General features: G+C 45.7%; 1 protein-coding gene across 2 annotated transcripts in view; it reads right to left on the bottom strand.

The window, feature by feature from the left end:
* The window catches only part of LOC144110595 (histone deacetylase 3-like), a 143362-nt gene extending 125106 nt beyond the window's left edge, over positions 1–18256 (bottom strand). The window contains exons 1-3 of one of the 2 annotated variants that reach the window (XM_077643614.1): positions 18080–18256; positions 17111–17193; positions 2535–2677 (exon numbers count right to left, since the gene is read on the bottom strand). In XM_077643614.1, the coding sequence (XP_077499740.1) occupies positions 2535–2677; positions 17111–17193; positions 18080–18137 (284 nt within the window). In that variant the 5' untranslated portion in view covers positions 18138–18256. The remainder of the gene's footprint in view (positions 1–2534; positions 2678–17110; positions 17194–18079) is intronic. The other variant, XM_077643613.1, reaches the window with a different exon arrangement.
* Positions 18257–21933: the final 3677 nt, after the last annotated feature.

Raw genomic sequence — 21933 nt, 5'->3', positions numbered from 1 at the left:
CTGCTCGGTGCCATCCAGATGATTGCCAGCACTTGGAACGACTTAAAACAGGCCACAGTAGTGAACTGGATGGCGCTGAGCAGGTCAATCTTGAGATCAGTTCCCATGCAGAGGTTTATGAAGAGCCGCTGAACAAGTCGCCTTCTGTAGCCTACCTTGAAAGCCTTTATGATACCCTGGTCCATGGGCTGCAGTCTTGCAGTCGTGTTCGGCGGGAGAAACTTGAGTGCAATGTTCTGCAGCTTGCAAGTCGTTTGATGAGTCGAGCAGTTGTAAACCAGAAGGCAGACTTGGCGACCCAACCTGCGCAACTCAGTGTCGCAAGCCTGCAGCCATTCAACAAAAAGTTGGCGTGTCATCCAGGCCTTAGCATAGCGGATGGGAAGCTGCTTGCAATTCTTGAAGCAGTGCAGTGACATGCTCTTTCCGATAACAAGCGGACGCAGCTTGCATGAGCCATCTATGTTTGCCACAAGCAGAACCGCCACATGAACTTTGCTCATTTTCCGGTCGTGACATGAGCTCCCAGGGATATAGATTGTCTTATTCGGCAACATTTGCCAAAAAAGACCAGTCTTGTCTGCACTGAAAACTTCGGCAGGTGAAAACTTTGCAGTTATCTTCAGCCACTGCTGCATCTCCTGGATGCTGACTGCCCTACTTTTGCCTCAAATGGCTTTTCCCAAAATGACATGGTTGTTTTTAAACCGTTGCAGCCACCCAGTGCCACCGCAAAAGCTCTCTTCGCCAAGAGATGTGGCAAACCATTTGGCCTTCTCCATTAGCACAGGGCTATCCACAGAGATGTTTTTCGCTTGGACTCCAAGAAACCACGCATACAGCACGTTCTCAACTTTGTCTAAAACAGCAGGGCGCACAAGACATGCTCCCGAGCGACTTTGCTCACCTGCTTTGAGCGTGATGTCCTGCTCGTTTTTGAAAAGCGTACTTACAATGCTCCGCGATATGCCAAACGCGTGTGGAGGACTTTTCTCCATTCTCGACACGCCGGATCACCTCAAGCTTTGTTGCAAAGTCCAGATTTTTTCTATTTTTTACGTCCATAGATGACATAGCTCACTAAATGATGGCAGTCACGCACACTACAAATGGCGCGCTGAAATGAAGACACGCAGAAAAGAAATACGACAGGCCGTGCACCGGCTGATGGAGTTGACTGGCATCGATCAAGGAGTCAGCGAAGGATTGACAAAGGCACAAAGAGAAATGAAGGAGAGAAAAAACTCAGCAAAAATTCAGCGTTGTTGGTGCTAGTTGTGCCAGTCGTGGGGTATGTGGCCTCGCTCTTTCCAGTTCTCTTGCCTCCCTCGCCAGTGAGGAGGCGTTGCCCTCACTTCCGACTGGTTTTCTCCCTCTTCCTTTCTCAAGAAGGCATGGCTTGACGACGTCGCCGCTCGTCTCCGTGCCAAACGCTGTGCGACCGGATATGCGAGTATTTTGGGGGAAAGCGCACCTTCCAGGGGCCTGGCGCGGCGTTCGAAATACTACGCACCTGTCCTATACTTTTACACAGTATTTTCAAGGGGATAATTTTTGTTTTCTATAGAGCCAATAATTCGAATATGCGGATTCAATATACCCAGGTACGACTGTATTCGGAAATTCAGAATATCGAATCAAATATCTCCTATTCGATTACTCTAACGAAATATATACTGTATGTTCAAGATTACTCGAAACGAATCGAATGTGTCCTCAAGCTTTCAAATACTTTTTAAATAATTGGCACAAAACTCAAATAAGGCCTGCCATATTTTTCTTCCACGACTATTCCAAAAACAGGGACCATACACACTGCGTTATCATGCTGCCGCGATCGATATGTGAGGGATAGAGGGTTCAGCACCGCAGTGCATCCCATTCACGTGGTGGTGTTGGTAATACTCATACATGGCCTCAGAGATTAGATGATACAATAGGGCCCAGGCAGGTGCAGCAAACGTGGCTTTTATTGTGAACACTGAAGAGCGCTGGCAGACGACGGACGAAGCGAGGACGAGACACACAGTCCTCCCTTCGTCCGTCGTCTGCCAGCGCTTCAGTGTTCACAATGTCAAACTAACTCGCCCAGCAACACACCCTGCTCAAGTGGCTTTTATGCCTGACCTCAGAGGCCATGCCTCAAACATAGCTCTTGCCCATCTCATGCATTGAGATGCGATGCAGTTATCTGCCATTATCAGCAGCAAAAGGTACTTTTCCTATGCACATAACATGACAATTATAAAAAAGTACACTGACTGTGTTGTGGTCCCCCAAATAGAGATTAGTGGTGAGTCTTTTAACAGATACGGCTATAACTGCAAAAGCAGAGCTTCGCAGTTTCTCACGGTTGCTCACTGAATATTCGTACAAGTAGTGAATATTCACAAAAATCTTCTATTCGTATTCGATTTGGTTTTTAGCTATACTTTTCGTATTCGGTTTGGTAGCAAAGCTACAGTATTTGTATTCGATTCGGTTTGGAAAAAATACTGTTCGCAGACCCCTACTCACAACAGCAGCAGACTCACCAGTCATCACCAACGTTGAAGTGGCTCAGGCTCTTGGTAAACGTCTGGATGTTCTGGGGCGTCACCCTCTCCAGGAAGTCAATGTACTCCTCCGAGTGGAAACGGCACATGTCATGCGAGCTCGCACGGTACGGCCGGAACACCTGGGTGCACGACAGAAATTGGGGCTGCACATAAAATTGGCACGACAAAACACAAACTGCCAAATTTTATAACCTAACGGAGTTCTCTTTTTAGTACACTAGCACTAGATGCCTCGCTAATCAAACGAAACGAGGAAAACTCATTTCACAGCAGCTGGAGCCAAGTGTCATGCCAGCTTCTGCCAAATAAAAAGAAGAAAAACCGGTTTCCTGAAAGCTGGGGCCAAGTGTCACGTCAGCTGCATCAATGTGGAAAGAAGGAAATTATGCCGTACTAGTTGCTCCCAAGGTGAAGCAGGTTACACAATAGCTACAGCCCACTGGAATGGAGGAAGCCTGCATCACACTAAGGCAAAAAGAGGACATGCGTGCCACTCCAGTTACGTGTTCAGTATGCAGCAGAGAGTAGAAAATCCCATAATACGTGCAATGAAACTAGTCTAGAGTTTCAACAAAGATGCGAATGTGCTAGTGCACCTTTTAAACATAAGTATGTCACCTCAGATATAACAAACTTAACCTCGGTATTGACAAAGTTATGCGTGATGCCTCGCATATAACATACTTAAGCATGCCACCTCAGATACAAGGCACTTTCGTGTAGAGACCTCAGATGTAACAAACTTAGTGTGTTGAAATCAGATATAAAGAACCTAAGTGCATCACCTTGGATATAATGAACATTCGGCTGCTCACGCATTCAAGCCATCTACTGAGAATCTTCGAAGAGCATTTTATACCGATACCTTACAGGCTCCACTGCAGTATTATGTGAGGGAGGGGGGGGGGGGGGGTTACATTAGAAACTGGGGTGAGAATAGAAGCAAATCAAACAAACATCATTATTTCAACATCATTATAAAATATAAAAATTAATCAATCAAATGAAAAATGAAACGAAGAGAAAACACTTCAGAAAAAATGCTGCAGATTTTTTTTTTTTAAGATAACATGGTCAGAGATGTAAACAATGTTGTCTGAAAGACCATTCCAATAAATTATTGCACATAGCAGGGCTAATGAGTTGAAACTGGTGGTTCTTCTGGAAAGGCGTTTGAAATTGAGGTGACTATGCAGTCAGTGTGATGTGCAACTCAGTTGTGAAAAGAGGCAGGGCGAAAGGATGACAGCTGTAAACATTTTTTTGGAAGTGCTATTGTTCTGTGAGATTTAAGGATGGGAGGACTACGACATCTTAATACTGGAATGGCTGCCTCAGTTTCGTGCAACAAAACGAGCAGCATGATTCTGTATGCGCTCTAGAGAATGAATGAGAGGACCAAACAGAAGTTGGGGAAGTGTGGAAGTGGCGCCACATATATTGGCCAAACAGGAAGATGCATCAACAAGCGACTCATGGAACATGAGAACACCAGAAAAAAAGACCCCCTGTCACACGTGGCGGTCCACTGCAGAAGGTGCAAATGCAAACACGAAAAAGAGTACGAAAAAAGAAAAACAGAAGGAGACCCTCTCACTAAAGGTGCATTCCATTGCAAGAAATGCAAATGTACCCCCGACTATAAGAACACCAATATCGTGTTTCGCCATTATGATAAGATGACGCGAGAAGTTTTTGAAGCTTTTCTTATACGTGAGAAAGGCGCAACGTGCATTAGTTGCCCATCGGTCGCCCTTTCCGAAGGGGAGATTGGATATCTGGCGTCACATGTGGCATGAGTTGACTATGGTGGCGATTAATCTTTCCTAACTCTGTATATATTTTGTGTGTTTTTTTCAATAAACCCAGTTGTTAGTCAGCGCATGTTTGTCTTTACACCTCAGTTTCCACGTCCCGTCTTTGTTGCGCTGTTTCAAAATGCCCACCTCTGTGGTTGCATTTTGGATAGCCTAATGTGCCGTTACTCTTGCCAGTAATTTTTTTTTTGTAGGCCGAGGTACTTAAACGATGGCTGTGTTGGGTTTTATTGCACATTGGCAACTAAGGCCATCATGCGCCAAGCTCGCGGTATGAAGAAATTTCCTGGGTAGTTTTATAGAAATGTTAAAAATCTTCAGTGGTTTAGAGTGCTTGCAAATTTAGAACCACCCTGTAAGGACAAAGGAAAAAATTTTAGAAATGGGTACTATTAAAAGTTTTGAAGTGTGTCGGGTAACCTCGGCAGCCATCCTTGCCCTAGCAAGGATCTCGTGGCTCCCAACTGATCAAATAAAGGCCTCAGCCTTCTTCACAGGGGTGAGAAAGCGGCTGAGGTGTACTAAAATTCAACAGACCAGTGGGTAAAAAATTTAGTTTCTCGAGAAATCCTGTTTCTCAAACAAAACTGAAAACACACGACATATCAACAATTGCATTATCTCCTGCAGGATGAAAAAGAATGTATTCGTTATAAAATTGAGTAAAGAACTTTTTCCTTACTTACAGTTTCGCACAAGAGAATGAAATGTGGTTAACGGTAACTGTCTCCGCATTCTTCGCAAACAGGTTCGTCTTGTTTTGTCAACAGGAAATTGTGTGTGAGGTGCATGTGTCCATTGCGAAGACGGCAGATAATCACTTCCTTAAAACGTTCCTGGTGGGTGCAGTTTTTATATTTACCTATAATTGGTTTTACATTGTGTAGTTTGTTATTTACTTCTTTCTTCCACCCCGACTGCCATTTCTGTCTTATGTTACGACGAATTAAGTTAACGCAATCTTTGAACGGTATATTTACTTTCTTGATTTGCTTATCATGAGCTTCAGCAGCGCAGAAGTCTGCTCTTTCGTTGCCTTTTATGCTGATATGGCTAGGTACCCAGCAGAGTTTATGTTTTGTCCTTCAGCATTGGCTGTTGTTATGTTGTGTATGTCACCCAGGAGCGGATTGATTGCATGTCTGGAGTGAAGGGCTGTAAGTACACTTAGCGAGCCTGTGTATATAATACTGTTTGCGAGGTTCTCGTTGACTATTTTTTGTATGGCTACAGTGATGGCGTAGCATTCGGCAGTGAAAATGGAGGCACATTGTGGAAGCCTTACTCTTTCATTCCAATTCCCTTGTACCACTGCGCTTCCAATGTAGGCATCTATTTTTGAACCATCTGTATAAAAAGCTGTGAAAGTACTGTACTTTTCCTTGAGTGAAAGAAATTCTTGTATGACATGTTGTTGTGGCATTAGTTTCTTCCGGAAGTGCGCAATACCAGGTAATGTGTTTTGCACGCCAAGATTTTGGCACATCTCTTCAAATCACAAGAGCAGTGGTCTGGTAGCCTGCGGTTTGTTGTTAAAAAGCATTCGAGATGGGCACTTTGTAGCTATAGGGTAACATAGATGTTTTTGCAGGGAACGGATATTTAGAATGTACGAGCATGTAAGCATGGTTTTTCTGTCTGTAAATGATGGTTCATTAGTTTCTACATATAAGCTATTTATGGGTGATGTCCTGTATGCACCAATGGAAAGACGTAAACCTAAATTATGCACTGCATCCAGTTGTTTAAAACACAATGGTCTCACTGACCCATATACTATACATCCATAATCTAAGGTAAAGCATATTACAGAGCGTTAAATTTGTAGAAGACATGTCCTATCGGAACCCCAATGTTTTCGGGAAAGTACTTTGAGCACATTCAGAGATCGGGTGGCTTTCTTTTTGAGAGCATTGATGTGAGGTAGGTATGTCAGTTTTTTGTCAAAAGTAGTGCCTAGAAATTTTATTTCATTTTTTACAGGTAGTTCGGTGTTATTTAGATGTAAGGTGGGTTTGGGTTGTAGGCCTCGTTTTAGTGAGAACAGAACACTCACTGTTTTCTTTGTGGAGAACTGGAAACCATTTTTGTCTGCCCATGTCTGTCATTTGTTTATTGTCAACTGTATTTGTCTTTCACATGTTGCTAAATTGGAGGACGTGCAGGCTATTTGCAGATCGTCTATACTGAGTACATAATGGGCTTCGCATTTATTTCGTTAAAAGAATGAATCTTTACAACAAAGAGAGTTGTGCTTATAATACACCTCTGAGGAACCCCGTTCTCTTGAACGAAGTTCCTTGAAAGGGTTGATCCCAGGCGGACTTGAAATGAACGGTTGGACAGGAAGTCGTTTAAGAAGTTTGACGTCCTGCCCTGGATGCCAAGTTCTGCAAGGTTGCGAAGAATCCCAAACCTCCACGTTGTGTCATATGCCTTCTCCATGTTAAAAAACACCGTTAAGCAGTGCTGTTTATGTATAAAAGCTTCTGTGATAGTGTTTTCGAGGCGAACTAGATGGTCAATTTTTGAGCATGATTTTTTAAAACCGCACTGATGGATGTCAAGAAGTTCATGAGCTTCAAGGACAAAAGTTAATCTGATATTTAGGACACTTTCAAAAGATCTGGCGAGGCACCTTGTAAGGGCTGTTAGCCTGTAGCTGCTAGGGGAGGTTGGCAGCTTTCCAGGTTTCGAAAATGGTACTATAATGGCTCTTTTCCATTCGTTGGGTATTTTTCCTTCTATGAACAATTGACTAAAGAAATTCAAGAGTGCTTCTATGGCAGGCTGGGAGAGATGGGCAAGCATTTCTTAGTGTATCTGGTCATGTCCTGGAGCAGTTTTTTTTCCGGCATACAGTACTCTATTGATTTCTTGGAAGGTAATTAGACTATTGTATTTTTCATTATGACCTCCACTTGTTGGGAGCTTGTGTTTTTCAGCTGTGGGTTTGTGTTTTAGAAATGACTGGCTATAGGGAGAGGAACTTGAAACCGCAGCAAAGTACCCCCCAGTATGTCTGCCTGTTCTGCTATATTTGTTTGCATACCTGGTCTTGTCAGAAAAGGAATTGTGAAGGGTGAGTAGCTACCATTCAATTTTTTAACTTGCTTCCACATTTTTTTCGATGAGACCTGGCTGTTTATAGATGAGATATAACTTTTTCATGATGGTATCTCAGCGCTACAACAGACGTACCGAGTTTTAGCTCTGGCTTTTTTTAAATTTACAAAGTTTTCCTGTGTCGGGTACCTTCGAAATATACCCCATGCTTTGTTTTGTTGTTTTTTTTTGCACTCTTCTGTCCACCACATTTTGTGGTTTTGTCGCTCAACTCCAGAGGACTTAGAAATAGCTAAGTGTGCGGCAGCTATAATACAATTTGTAAACTTTTCATTTATCTCGTCGATGCTAAGATTATCTATAATAATTTTTTCTAAAGAGGCTTCTGAGAAGCTGTAAAAAGTTGCCAGTCTGCTAGATGAAGTTTCCAACGTTGCGGTTTTGTTTGGATTATTGCCGCTGGAGATGTTAAGCTAATTAGTCGCTGCCATATGGGTTGTCGATGACACCCCTTTAAAATCACTAAAAACAAACAGTGAGCTAAACGATAAATCTTAACAGCTCATTTTTCCTGTGCTTGGGGAGCAATATGTATGCTTTCCCAAATTCAGTAGACGGACATTATCGCACAGGATAAAATCTTGTAAAATGCGACCTCTAGTGTTAATTTCCTCACTTCCCCAGAAAGAGTGCGCATTAAAATCCCCGACTAACAAATATGACTCTGGTTCTAAAAGTGTTTCTAGGTCATGGAGTGTAACTGTTAGTTGTGGCTCGAGATAAATGGAACATATTGTGATGGTCTTAAAATGAACAACTGTGACTGCAACGGCTTCATATTTGGTTTTTAACTTGATTGCACAGATTGGAAGACCAGACTGAACGATAATCGCAACACCTCCAGAGAGCCTACTCGGTCACACCAGAAGACTATACTTTTTTTAAATGTTTATGTTTTGAACCTAGGTTTGTTTCCTGTAGGGGAAAGAGAGTTTAAAACATCTGTCACATCGCTGTAGTTTTTTAAAAGTCCTTGACAGTTCCAACTAATTAGAAAATCCATGTTGCTTTGGGAATGCAATTAAACCCATGTTCCTGGTTTTGAGGGTCCTATTACCAGGGCCCTCTCTTTTCTTTTCCTCTCAAGAGAGTTGTGCTGCTGCTGCAACGGGGAGTTTTCCGTTGTGTTCGTTGCCCCGCTAGAGGCTCTGGACAACCGCGGGGAACCCGCGGGTGTGTGGATTAGAGGCCTCTCCCTACTGGGGGAAGCCTTGCGGGCTGCCGACTGAGGAACCGGCAGGGCAGGGCAGCATTCGCTGCGTCTGCCAGGGGTGGGATGGCCCTGCAAGAGGCTTTGCCTCAACAGCGGCCAGAGCCGGGTGTGGTGCTCCACCCCTATGCACCACATCCGCAAAGTTTGTCTTTGCCGTAAATAGAAATGGATATGGGAGTGCCAACCGCTTTCTGGCTTCTTTGAATGTTATGTTTTCTTTCGTTTTCAGGGTTATGTTTCTTTTTCATTTTTCCATTTTGGACAAGACCTAGAGTAAGCAGGGTAGTGTCCTTCGCAGTTGACACAAAGGGATGACACTGCATTGCAGTTTTCAGTTGCGTGTTCTCTTGAGGCATATTTAGCGCAGGTTTTATGACTGTGGCAGCTGTTTGACCCGTGGCATCTGCGGGGGTTGGGTATATATGTTCGAACTTGGATTTTCAGGTAACTATATCTATTTTTTCGGGTACTGTGCTTAAATAGAATGTGAGGACCATGTGCTTAGTAGGAATTTCTTTATCGTCTTTTCTGATTATGCTTCTTTGAACATTTACCACATTTTTGTCCACGAGACCATCCAACACTTTTTTCAGTGATGTGGAGGAAGTCAGGGCCGGAAATTACGCCACGGACGGTATTCAACGACGTATGTCAATAGTGATAGGTACTTCTCCAATAGACTGAATGTTCGAGAGCTTTCCTTGCTGTGATTCATTATCAAGTTGGAGTAACAGGTCTCCACTGCCAATTTTACTTGCTTTGTATTTTAAGCCTAGGGCATCTGTCAGACATTTCTGTAATTGGAAGAGGGACAAGATTCGGGCTGGCTTTTCTTCAACTCCGGAATGTATTACGTAATATTTGGCAAAACTTTTCTTTGGTGAAATCTGCAGTGGCATCGGTCCGCCTCCTTTTGTCGGGGCGATCAGTTTTTGAGGAATGGGAAGCCATAAAATGGATATGCTGTTCGGCAACGGTGCCAACCGCCCACCACGGAGCCCAGCAAGGGGACGGGACAAGAACATAGAAGAAAGCCCTGCCCACGCCAGCTGTACACTGTAGCTATAACCAAATATGACGAAACCCAGGATAGTTCGCCACACAAGGTTAACCCTAGCCGCCTATGAAAAGTGAGAAGACAGAAGGGAGGAGGAGACAGGAAAGTTGTAAGAAAGAGATAGGAAAATGAAAGATAGAGGGGAGGATAGGAAAAAGCGACTGCCGGGTCAGGCCGGAGGTGCCGTCTACGTGAATCTGGGGCCAAAGTGGTGTGTTGCCTGCGCCGAGGGGCATTAATGGTCCAAACGCTCGGCATCGGCTCAGCTACCAGGATCCCCTTTTCCCCGGACACGGCGATGCCACGCACAGCTAGGCACGGGTGCTCGGGTCCGTGGTGATGCACTGTTCACCATCATCCCCTTGCGGGGACGTCCCTGCGGATGCTCAGGAACACGTGGTGTCACCACTGACCAATGCCTGCAAGCTGCTGACGCCCCCCTGCGGGGATACTTACATAATGATGAAAGGGCGACTTGATTGTTAAGCGAATAAGTAAATAAGGAATTGAATCGTTTGTGGCTAAATGCCATTAAATGGCATTTGTAAGTGTTAAGGGACATTTGCCCTTATGAACACCGGCTACTATTGTGGTCAAGATCTTCCTGAATAATGAAGTGGTCATTAACAGAGCGGATTTTGTAATGCAGACATCGTCAAACAATCTGGTGGGCGAGGTAGTATTTAATGGTAGATCATTCATTTAGAGTAGAAAAATAATGGGCCTATTACACTACACTGGGGTACGCCAGATGTTACGTCATTTAAGGAGGATAAATAATTAACAGAAGTGAACCGTTTATGAAAAAGTTTCTTATCCAAAAAATTGTTAAAGAACTGAGAAGCAAGGATGATAGTTCTGCTATCAGACGACAATATTTAGCAAAGCAGAGGAATGTGTAGTTTATTTGAAGGCTTGTCCATACCCTGCAGCAAATAGTAAACTCTAGTTGTGTGTCACATGATACCACTTCCTAAACTTGTATTGTTTTGAGAAGAGATATCTGCCTTCCAAATAAATTAGATGCAATGTGTTTTAGCAGTCTGCATAATATACATGTCAGCGATGCTGGGTGATAGCTGACAACTCCAACAGTAGGACCCAGGATACCTTACTTGCACTGGATGATGTTCTGCCAGTGACAATGTTCTGCCAGTGACAGGTGACAATTGTTATTTCTTCTGAACATTAGTAACTGCGACCGTGACACCCCGGCAAATAACGACTGAGCCGCACTAATTAAAGCCAAACTGCGCGTAAGACTCGTTCGGGCGGCGGGGCCGCGCGCGCGGGAGCCTCACAAAGACGACGCCCTCTCGGTGGTTGTAGAAAGTCCCCGGAAATCTCAGGAACCTCGAGGGCCTCGACTCGAATTATGTTGTCGTTATGCCAGCTTCGTAGTCATAACTCGACTCTATTGCACGTTTTGATGCTTGGCTTCGTGGTCCCAAAGGTGTGAATGGCGAGACGTTCTTCGCCCATCACTCGAAGCTTAAGACGCCGGGAAACTTCTTCTTTTACAAAAGTTCGTTGGCTGCCACCGTCGAGCAGTATTCTAACCAAGGCGCGATTCTGTTTCGCTTCTGCCCAGGCTTGTGCTGTCTGCAGGAGCACGCTCGGAGTGGAGTTAGTCTGTGCCATCTGTAACGATGACTGCACGGTAGTCTCAAGAGGTGCAGGGACGTTTCTTGCATGAGATGGTGTCGGCCTGTTTAACTCGCAGACGCCTGTAGCGTGCCGGGCGGAGCATTTCGCGCACTTAGGCCACTTGGCTGATCGGCATTCGGTTGCCCGATGGTTCCTTTTCGCGCATTTGAAGCACCTTCTCTCTTTGGCCATGATTTCCTTCTTCATTTCTAGCGGAGCGCTGACCACACAGTCCTGCGGAAGGTGATCTTCTGCACCACAAAATGAGCACTGCGACTCTCTGCCTTTTACAACGAAGACTGCTGCGGAAGGCGTCTTTCCCTTTAGGCTTGAATCCCTCGGTTTGAGAACAGTGCTCTGCGACTGGCGGCTGCTGTACTGTGCTCATTCTCTGCTCTCCACTTCCATTCTTAAGAAATCTAGGAAATCTTGGAGTTCGTCTTGGGGACTGGCTTTAGCGGTAGCTTTCTTCCGGCAGTATTCAAGGCACAGCTGATCAGGAATGCTTTTCCTTAAGACAGTCAGCAACAGCACGCCATACGTACTCGATGTCACTCCCAGTGCCTCGAGGCTTCGGACTCCTGACTGGATTTCATCATAAAGGGTCCTAAGCCTTTCCGTGTCGTGGAGGTTGTGTACCGGGCGAACACCGAGCAACCGTGACATGTGTTCTTCAATTATGACGTCTTCTTTCCCGAATCTTTCCGTCAGGGTCTTGATCGCTACTGCGTAGTTTTCATTGCTTAGGGATAGCCCTTCGATAGCCGCGGCCGCCTTTCCTGTGAGGTAACTCGTCAAGTACTGGAATTTAGCGATTGCTGAAAGAACTTCATTCTTGTGAATTGTTGATTCGAACTGATTCCAAAATCTCTGCCATGATCGCAAGTCTCCGCTGAACTTGGCGATTTCCAGCTTCGGAAGTTTGGTAGTTGCTGACGGTAGCTGACTCGTGGTGATGCCGGTGTTCACTGAAGACTGCGAATTAGGCTCGGGAAGAGCCCCCGTTACTGACGGAGTTGTCGATCTATCTTCGCTCGAGGTTTGGTTACGTAGGGCTCTTTTGATGCGTGTTTTCGTGACGCTGATTTTCTCACTGAAGACAGATACGGCTGCCAATTCGGCGTTGAGTTCCTGCAGGTCTACCCTCTTCTCGATGCTCTCATTAACTGCTTTAAGTTCTTCTGATTGCTCGACAAGGAGGTCAAATTGTTCTTCCAGCTCACCGCTCTGGACTGCAGGCTCTTGTAGGAGTGTGGTGGCTGCTGTGATGATCCTGTCGATCGCTTGTCGTAGTGCGGCTTGCTTCTTCTGGAGTCGTTCCATGGCGTTCTCGATCATTGTAAACTAAGTATCCCGGGTTTCGGCACTAAAAATGCTATTTCTTCTGAACGTTAGTAACTGCGACCGTGACACCCCGGCAAATAACGACTGAGCCGCACTAATTAAAGCCAAACTGCGCGTAAGACTCGTTCGGGCGGCGGGGCCGCGCGCGCGGGAGCCTCACAAAGACGACGCTCTCTCGGTGGCTTTCACTTTCACACTGACTTTATTTACACGGGTCGAAGTTTGACACAAAACACATGGATACAAAAGGGAACAGTGGGAAGGGGAGAAAAGAAGGCATCTCGAGCGGTTGGCCTCGGGCAGTCGGGAGAAAGAGAGATAGAGAGCCACTTGTGACCTTGGTCAGACCCGGCGCGAGGGCGGGTGTCGCGTTGCCCCACGTTGAGCGTCATCCCGTTCCGTCCCTTCGGGGCCGTCTCCTATTTTCCACAACAATGTCACTACGGGACCACACTGGACAAATCAAAACTGCACTGCTTCTAAACGTGCAACACACTATGTTCCACGCCACCTTACCACTGCAAAACTTGCGTAAAGAACTCTTCACAGGCACAATGAATAACTGCACAAAAAGGACAGGACAAGAGAGAAGAACCACACGAGACAAGCACTTGTCTCGTGTGGTTCTTCTCTCTTGTCCCGTCCTTTTTGCGCAGTTATTCATTGTCCTCATAATGTCATACCAACTAGCCCCTAACCCCACTCTTCTAGCCTTCACAGGCGTTGTTGCCGGTGGAGGTCAACAAGAGAAGCTTTTTTTTGAGACATGCTATGAGCATGTCTGCTGCATGTCTCACATGCTGAGGAGTGATGTCACTTGAAAAGCCCTACACCGTCATCAGCCTGACTATGCCCATTGCAGGGCAAAAGCCTCTCCCGTGTCTCTCCAATTAACCCTCTCCTGTGCCAGCTGCGGCCACCCTATCTCCGCAAACTTCTTAATCTCATCCGCCCACCCAACCTTCTGCCTCCTGCAACACTGGACTTCTCTTGGGATCCGGCCCACTACTCTTAAGGACCATCAGTTATCGTGCTTTCACATTACATGCCCTGCCCAAGCCCATTTCTTCCTCCCAGTTCCAACTAGGATGCCTATAACACGTTTGTTCCCTCACCCCCTCTGGCTTCTTCCGGTCTCTTAACGTTACATCTACCATTTTTCTTTCCCAAGCTCACTGCGCTGTCAACTTAAACTGAACCCTTTTCGTAAGCCTCCATGTTTTTGCTCCATAGATGGGTGCCGGTAATTTCTTTAAGTTGACTGTTTGTATCTTCTAATATGTTTTTATTTTTCTTGCATATTTTGTGTCATACATGACCAAGCTAGTTGCATCTTAGTATGTTGTTGTCTTGTGCTGTTTTTCACTGCTGTCAGGGCCTCCTAGGGGGCCAAGGACATTTCAAGCCATGTTTTAACAGCTTCTCAATAGGCTGCTTTTTAATTGTACAGTGAGAAAAAGAAAACAAAACAATGAAAGGAAAGGATATAATGAACCTTAGTATGACACCTTAGATATAACAAACTATGGGGTCTGGACGTCGGATGTAAAGAACTTGGTGTGCTGACCTCAGATATAATAAACCTAAGCGTACCACTAAGCAGACAAGTGAAGGGAAAAGAGCTGCTCGTTATGACATACATGACGGAAGCCAACAGCCACCGAAACCAAAGAATATAAGCGATTTTTTTTAACGCGTAGAGTAAATTAACTGGAGATTAATGGTGCAAATAATCAATCACTTAAAGATAATTGATATGAAAGCAGAAGAAAAACTGAAGAAAAGTGTGCTGTGCGAAGTCAGTGCACATTAAAGATCCTCAGGAGGTAGAAATTATTCTGGAGCCCTCCACTACGGCACTGCACATTTCTTCTTTCACTGCCTCCTTTATGCTTTCCCTTACAGCACAGTTGGAGTGTCCACCAAGATATGTAAGACCGTTACTGCGCCATTTCCTTTCCTCAAAAACCATCTAATTGTGCCATTAACCCTTTTAGGGTTCTTGTGGTTTCAACCCTCCGTTTTAAATTTCCCTTGAAATTTTGCGGCATTATGATGATGCATGCTCACTGGGAGGTGCTGCCACCTACTAGGACTTACAAAAAGCGTTTGAAATCTGTTTGTGCTACTTTGTTGCGGAGATAAACAGAACTGATCTCTAGCTTCGCATGTCTCGCGGTCTGTGGCAACGCCCTTTCGTGGTTTTTCCGTGGTTTCAGTTTACCCGCGAGATCACCACCAAGGGCGCAAAACTTGATTTTTATGTTTATTGGCACTCCTTTGCAGGGGCAGCGTGGAAATTGATTTCCATCTTTATTGGCGCTGCTCTTAGCTTGTTTTTATCACCCATGCCCACCAGGTATTCTCGCTCTCTTTGTTTACTGAGTTTCCTTTGAATTCTTCAGATACAAGGCAAAGCGGCGGAATGCATTGCCCAGTCTCTTGACAGCGGCAGCGATGACTCTTGTGCGTTTTATGTGTGGACTGCAATAAGGCGCTGTGCGGACACCCAGGCTTCAAGGAATATCACACTCTGAAATACTATTCAACATTTTGAACTTGTGAGTGATGCTGACACCAAAATACTGTTCCTGACTTTTTTTTTTAACTATTTCTTCCCAACTTTACGAATTTTTAAATTCAAAATCCTCAATAAAGTCTGGGAATCTGGGAAAGTTTTTTTCAGAAAAATTCAACCCTCAAAGGGTTAAAATAAAATCATCACACATGCTTCCTTGCGGGTAGCACGTGTGACCACTGGCAAATTTAGCGGCGCACTAACTTTCACTGCTACAACCACGAAGTAAGCTATACGGTCATGCCCCGTTAATATGACCCCCATTAATATGGCTAACTCGAATTATGGACCTCTGAGGACCAAACTTTTTCAATGCATTTACGGCTCATTAATATGGAATCTCGCTGTCTGGACAATAGAGGGTGAAAATATGTGGAGCTCAGTGGAGCCCACGCATTTTTGTCCCATTAATATGGGCAGTGATAAGAACAATATCTGGAGGGCCTCTACCAGATGTTCCGCTCCTTCTATGCTGAGTGCAGGTCACCAGCGAAAGGCAGTGCCAAACTGCAAATGCCGTAGCAATGCCCTTTTTGTGTACGTGTGGGTTCATGCTTTACAGTGGCAAGGCGACTCGTCAACGTGCCTTATTATTTCCCGTATTGTAAGAACTGCTGCAAAAGAAATTCTTTTTGTGCACTGCGTTGAAAACCACATCCAGCAGCTCTCAGCCGACTGAGTACCGAGTTCTTGGGATGGGAACAAGCGTAGCAGGATTAACTTTACCATACCACAAGAAGCTATTACGCGTATCATGGACGTTTAGCCTCTTCAAACGTGCTTCAACCTGCACCGCATGATTTTAAAGACAATGGGGACCAGACTAATGCACTTGGAGCTTCCAAGCATGCTTGACTTTCACTTCACTGCCCGCCACTATGCACAGAAGTAAATCATAATAATAGTGTTCTTTGAGAATATGTTGTTTTTCTTCTCGATTTGTTATTGCAGATGACTTGCTTTATGGACACTTTTGATCGGGCAAGCAAAGCGTCCATATTAACAAGCTATTACTGTACAGGAGTGCAAACTTGAGCATGCCGCAATGGCATGCTGGCATCGTGCATTCAGCATTTCCTACGCTTTCCCCCATTCCCCGAGACTGCTGCGACACCAACTGCAGCCTCAAGCAGTGGCTCGGGTGGCAGGACTGTTCTACCAACACCTCTGATTACATCGCAACACCATTTATAGAATATTCCACCCCAATGTAGCCCTAGCCGCCTGCTCTTTGCCCAGAACCAGGAAAATGACAAAATATGCAGCTCATGTTCAGCACATCAGGTGTGGCTGACCTCCTAGAACACAGTTCACTAGTCAGATATCGCCTTAGGTCATGCCAAGATTTCCATTTCAAGCAGTAACTGAGGCAGCACTTAAGGGCGTGTTTTGCTGCAGGTGCAATGAAAGCTGGTTGTGCCTTTCACCCATCGCCTTCACCCACCTTCGCCCATGCGAGTAGACACGCCGACACTCGGAGCAGCATTATCGTGCAGAACCATCTGCTGAATCCGCCACGACACCTTCTCCTCAAAAAGAAAAACTCTGCCGACCGAATTTCCCGTAGTGCATTCACAAGGTTATCATGGATGACGATCGAGCCGCATGTCAGCACGTTACCTGCCAGCAACCTGCACGGGAAATGGGGTGTCGACACCACTATTGTTCTGTTTCCTTAATAGTGTAGTGGTGGGGGTGGCCGTTCTAGATTGCCGGTCGGCACTCCTACAATCGGCTTCTAATAGTGCCAGAATTCGCTCGCGGACTTACCTGCATTTTCTTGTAGAGGCCATAGTGCATCACCAAGCTGTGCGTCACCGACAGCCGCTGTGGCTTCATCGGGTGCCCCGGACCTGCGTGCCGAAGGATGGATGGATGGATGGATGGATGGATGGATGGATAAGGCTGAACCCTTTAAATCGGGCGGTGGTTCAAGCCACCTAGCCATGACTTGTGAAATTTTACTCGATTTTAGCCACCAATCGGATAACCTGCGCTTGGTTACTTCTACCCGCTTAAAATCTACTTTTCGTTCACTGTCCTTAAGCCCCAATGATTTGAATAAATCTGCCCCGCTGCTTTCCACTGTAGGGTGAAGCCCTTTACATAAAAGTATCAAGCGTTCAGCCGTTTCCTCCTCCTATCCGCACGCAACGCACAACGTGTCTATCTCGTGGTACCTGTCTCTATATGTCTTAGTCCGCAAAACTCACGTCCTGGCCTTAAAAAAACAAAGAGCTTCCCCTACAATTATCATAGATATTTTCTTTGGCAATTTCCTGCTTAAAGATAATGTATGTTCCAAGTGCCGATATCGTCAGCATCCCTGTTTTCCACACAGCTCTCTTTGTTTCTTTAACCGTTTTCTTAACCGATAATTGCTCATCTAACCCCGACTGGAGTCCAGATATTTGCTTGTCAATTTCCTAGTTCGCTTTCTCCATTTCGTGTTATTGCTCGCCGACCCACGGGGAAAAACGACTCCGACAGCCACAGGTTTCGATTCATAAACGACCCCCCGGTCGCAACTTATTCGTGACATGCGCATCCCCCCAGAGCAAGGCAGCGTCCCTACGGGAGTGCAGTCACCCGCTATCGAATCGGGAAGGAATATACCTTCGATTTCTCCAAAGAATACCCCGACAACATACGCCAGGAAGGGCGACACCAGCTCACAACGGAGACACCAACCGAGACGCTATCGGATTTGCGCTGTAGGTGTCCAAGTGCGTCACGTACCGTAGTGAAAGTTCCCTACGTCCGGGTCCCAAAAGTACATCACATTTTTCTTGGACATCACGAATACGACCAACCCATCCTCTCAACATGACAACGACCAATGCCTCCTGAAGAACATGCCTGAAGCATCTCCTCGATTTCAATTGGGCCCCGAGATCGCCTCGACATTAAGCATAGTGGCCGCTAGGCGGCGCTAATAGATGGGAGAACAGGAAATTGTCAAAGAAAATATCTATGATAATTGTAGGGGAAGTTCTTTGTTGTTTGAGGCCAGGACTGGAGTTTTGCGGACTAAGACGTATAGAGTCAGGTACCAGGAGATAGACACTTTGTGCATTGCGTGCGGAGAGGAGGAGGAAACGGCTGAACACTTGATACTTTTCTGTAAAGGGCTTCACCCTACAGTGGAAGGCAGCGGGGCTGACTTACCCAAGGCATTGGGGTTTAGGGATAGTGAAGGGAAAGTGGATTTTAAGAGGTTAGAAGTAACCAAGCGAAGGTTATCTGATTGGTGGCTAAAAGCAAGACAGGAGTGAAATTTCACAAGACATGGCTAGGTGGCTTGAGCCACCGCCCGATGTAAAGGGTTCAGCCGTATCCATCCATCCATCCATCCTACATGGACATATTGGGCACATTGGATGTGGAAAATGGAGTAATTAATCTTTTAAAAGATATATAGAGAGGTAACAGAGTGCTCATAAAATGGAAAAAAAAATGTATCAGGGCCTGTAGAGATACAGCGGGGGCTTAGACAAGGATGTCCTCTGTCCCCTTTGTTGTTCATGTTGTACCTGCAAGGTTTGGAGGTCAAGCTAGAGGGGAGCGGTATAGGTTTCAACCTATCTTTTTTCAAGCAAGGGGAATTGATTAAACAGACATTACAGGGACTAATATATGCGGACGATATAGTGATAATGGCTGACAACAAGGAAGACCTGCAGAAGTTGTTAGACATATGCAGTACAGAGGGAGATAGATTAGGCTTCAAGTATAGTAAGGAAAAATCTGCAGTCATGACATTTAATGAAGAGGGCGGCGAGCATAGAATACAGGAGTTCGTGCTAAAAGTAGTGAATGAGTACAAGTATCTTGGGGTGTGGATAAATAACAGTGTTGAGTATCTGACAGACATGAAAAATATGTAATGAATAAAGCTAGTAGGAATGCAGCTGTCATGAAAAATAGGGCACTATGGAATTACAATAGGTATGAGGTGGTAAGAGGGATCTGGAAAGGGGTGATGGTCCCTAGCCTGACCTTCGGGAATGCGGTCCTGTGTATGAGGCCAGATGTTCAAGCAAGGCTGGAAATTAGGCAACGGGGAGTAGGGAGGTTAGCTTTGGGAGCACATGGCAATACACCAAATCAGGGGGTACAGGGTGATATGGGATGGGCGTCTTTCGAGTGCAGAGAGGCTAGCAGTAAGATAGCATTTGAGGAACGATTGAGAAAGATGGAGGAAAAGCAGTGGGCTAGGAAAGTTTTCCGATACCTGTAGATAAAGAATGTTGACACGAAATGGAGAAAGCGAACTAGAAAATTGACAAGCAAATATCTGGACAGCAGAAAGGGGGCAAATCAGCAATTATCGGTTAAGAAAAAGGTTAAAGAAACAGAGAGAGCTCTGTGGAAAACAGGGATGCTGACGAAATCGGCACTGGGAACATGCCGGACCTTTAAACAGGAAATTGTCAAAGAAAATATCTATGATAATTGTAGGGGAAGCTCTTTGTTGTTTGAGGCCAGGACTGGAGACGTATAGAGTCAGGTACCAGGAGATAGACACTTTGTGCATTGCGTGCGGAGAGGTGGAGGAAACGGCTGAACACTTGATACTTTTCTGTAAAGGGTTTTCACCCTACAGTGGAAAGCAGCGGGGCTGACTTACCCAAGGCATTGGGGTTTAGGGATAGTGAAGGGAAAGTGGATTTTAAGAGGTGAGAAGTAACCAAACGAAGGTTATCTGATTTGTGGCTAAAAGCAAGACAGGAGTAAAATTTCACAAGACATGGCTAGGTGGCTTGAGCCACCGGCCGATGCAAAAGGATTCTGCCGTATCCATCCATCCATTCATCCACCCAATTTTGGTTTCAATGAAGTGAAGTAGCAGTCACTGACCATAGTCGAAAAAAGAAAGACGTTTCGAAACCCGTACGGGTTTCTTGTTCACAGTGAGCAGGACAAGAGCGGTGGCGAATTTATATCCCGAGAATGTGACGTAAAGATCGGGCGTAGATGCCTGGCATGGGGCCAGCGTTCTTGTTTAATATTGCTTGTGATGTTTGGATGAATAGCGATTCCAGCAGAAGGCGCGTCGTCAGGTTTCTTTCCTTAGATAAGATGGAGGCATTGCCCCAGTCAATCTGGTGGCCAGTGTCGTGTGCATGACCCGCCAGCGCATTTGTGGCATGCTTTTTGTTTTTTACATCACGTTGGTGGTCCTTTATGCGTCTTGAGAACTTCCCTGTCTCACCGTTGTAGGCATGATTGCAGTTCAGGCATGGTATTTTGTACACGACTCCTGGAAACTGCTCATTTGGTAGTCGGTCTTTCACATTCATTAGCTGATTCCGCAGCTTGCTGACAGGCATGTGGGCCACGCGTAAGTCGTATTTTGAGAACACACGAGACAACGCTTCGCTGATACCAGGCATGTATGGAATGCCTGCTCGTGTTCGATACGTCCTACAATCAGTGGTAGCTGGATGTGCAGCTCGTTCTTGTAGCATTGATATGAAGCGGCTCGGATAACCGTTGGCTGACAGTTCTTCGTGCACTCTTTTTAACTCCTTTTCTTGATCTTCTCGGCTTTTGCAGACACGTGTCGCACGTTTGGTCAGTGATGTGACGACGGAGGCTTTGTGCGCAACTGGATGATTGGAATGAAAATTTAAGTACTGGGCTGTGTACGTAGGCTTTCTGTACACAGAGAACGAAAGGCGATTGTCCCTCCGCTCGACCAGGACATCCAAGAAGGGAAGGCGGTTTTCTTGCTCAAACTCGGCCGTGAACTTCAAGCTTGGTTCGACACTGTTTAGTTCATGTAGAAACCGCGACACGTCCTCTTTCCTTAATATGCAAAAACAGTCGTCGACATACCGGTAGAAGACCTTGGGTGCTGGAGTGAAAGCATTCAATACCTTGTCCTCTAGTGCTTCCATGATGAGGTTTGCTGTTGTGACCGATATGGAAGCGCCCATCGCAGTGCCTTGGGTCTGTCTGTAGAACTTTGAATTAAAGGAAAAATACGTATTGCTTAGGCAGAACCGTAGCAGTGTGCTCAGCTCTGGAACGTCGAAGGGCGTACGACTTGCCAGGTTGCGGTCCTTCTCCAACGCTTCCTCGCACGTGGAAACGGCTAGGTCAACCGGGACACTGGTGAAGAGTGCCGTGACGTCGAAGGAGACCATTACGTCCTCTGCGTCCAATTCCAAGTCATGCAGTTTCTGAACAAAATTTGAAGAGTTCCCGATGTACGTCCTAGTCTTTCCGGATAAAGGGCTGAACACTTCGTGGAGGTAACCCGAAAGTCGATACAGTGGCGACCTTGTGAAGTCCACTATCGGGCGTAGGGGGACTCCAGGCTTGTGGATCTTCGGTAGACCGTATATAGCAGGAGCCGAACCATTTGTGCATAGGAGGCGGTAGTAAAGTTTCTTGTTATCCGGGGGCACGAGCTTAAATAGGCCCGCCAGCAGTTCTTGCAATTTTGTTTGCAATCTGGCCGTAGGATCGCGTGGTACCGACAAGTAGGTGCCGTCGTTCAGTAAACCGATCATCTTGTCATTGTATTCACTGCGGTTGAGCAGGACGGTAGCATTCCCTTTGTCTGCCGGTAAGATGGCAATCTC

Source organism: Amblyomma americanum, chromosome 11, assembly GCF_052857255.1.
Source record: "Amblyomma americanum isolate KBUSLIRL-KWMA chromosome 11, ASM5285725v1, whole genome shotgun sequence".
NCBI lineage: Eukaryota > Metazoa > Arthropoda > Arachnida > Ixodida > Ixodidae > Amblyomma > Amblyomma americanum.
The sequence above is the reverse complement of the archived record's forward strand: the minus strand, read 5'-3'. Positions and strand labels throughout refer to the sequence as shown.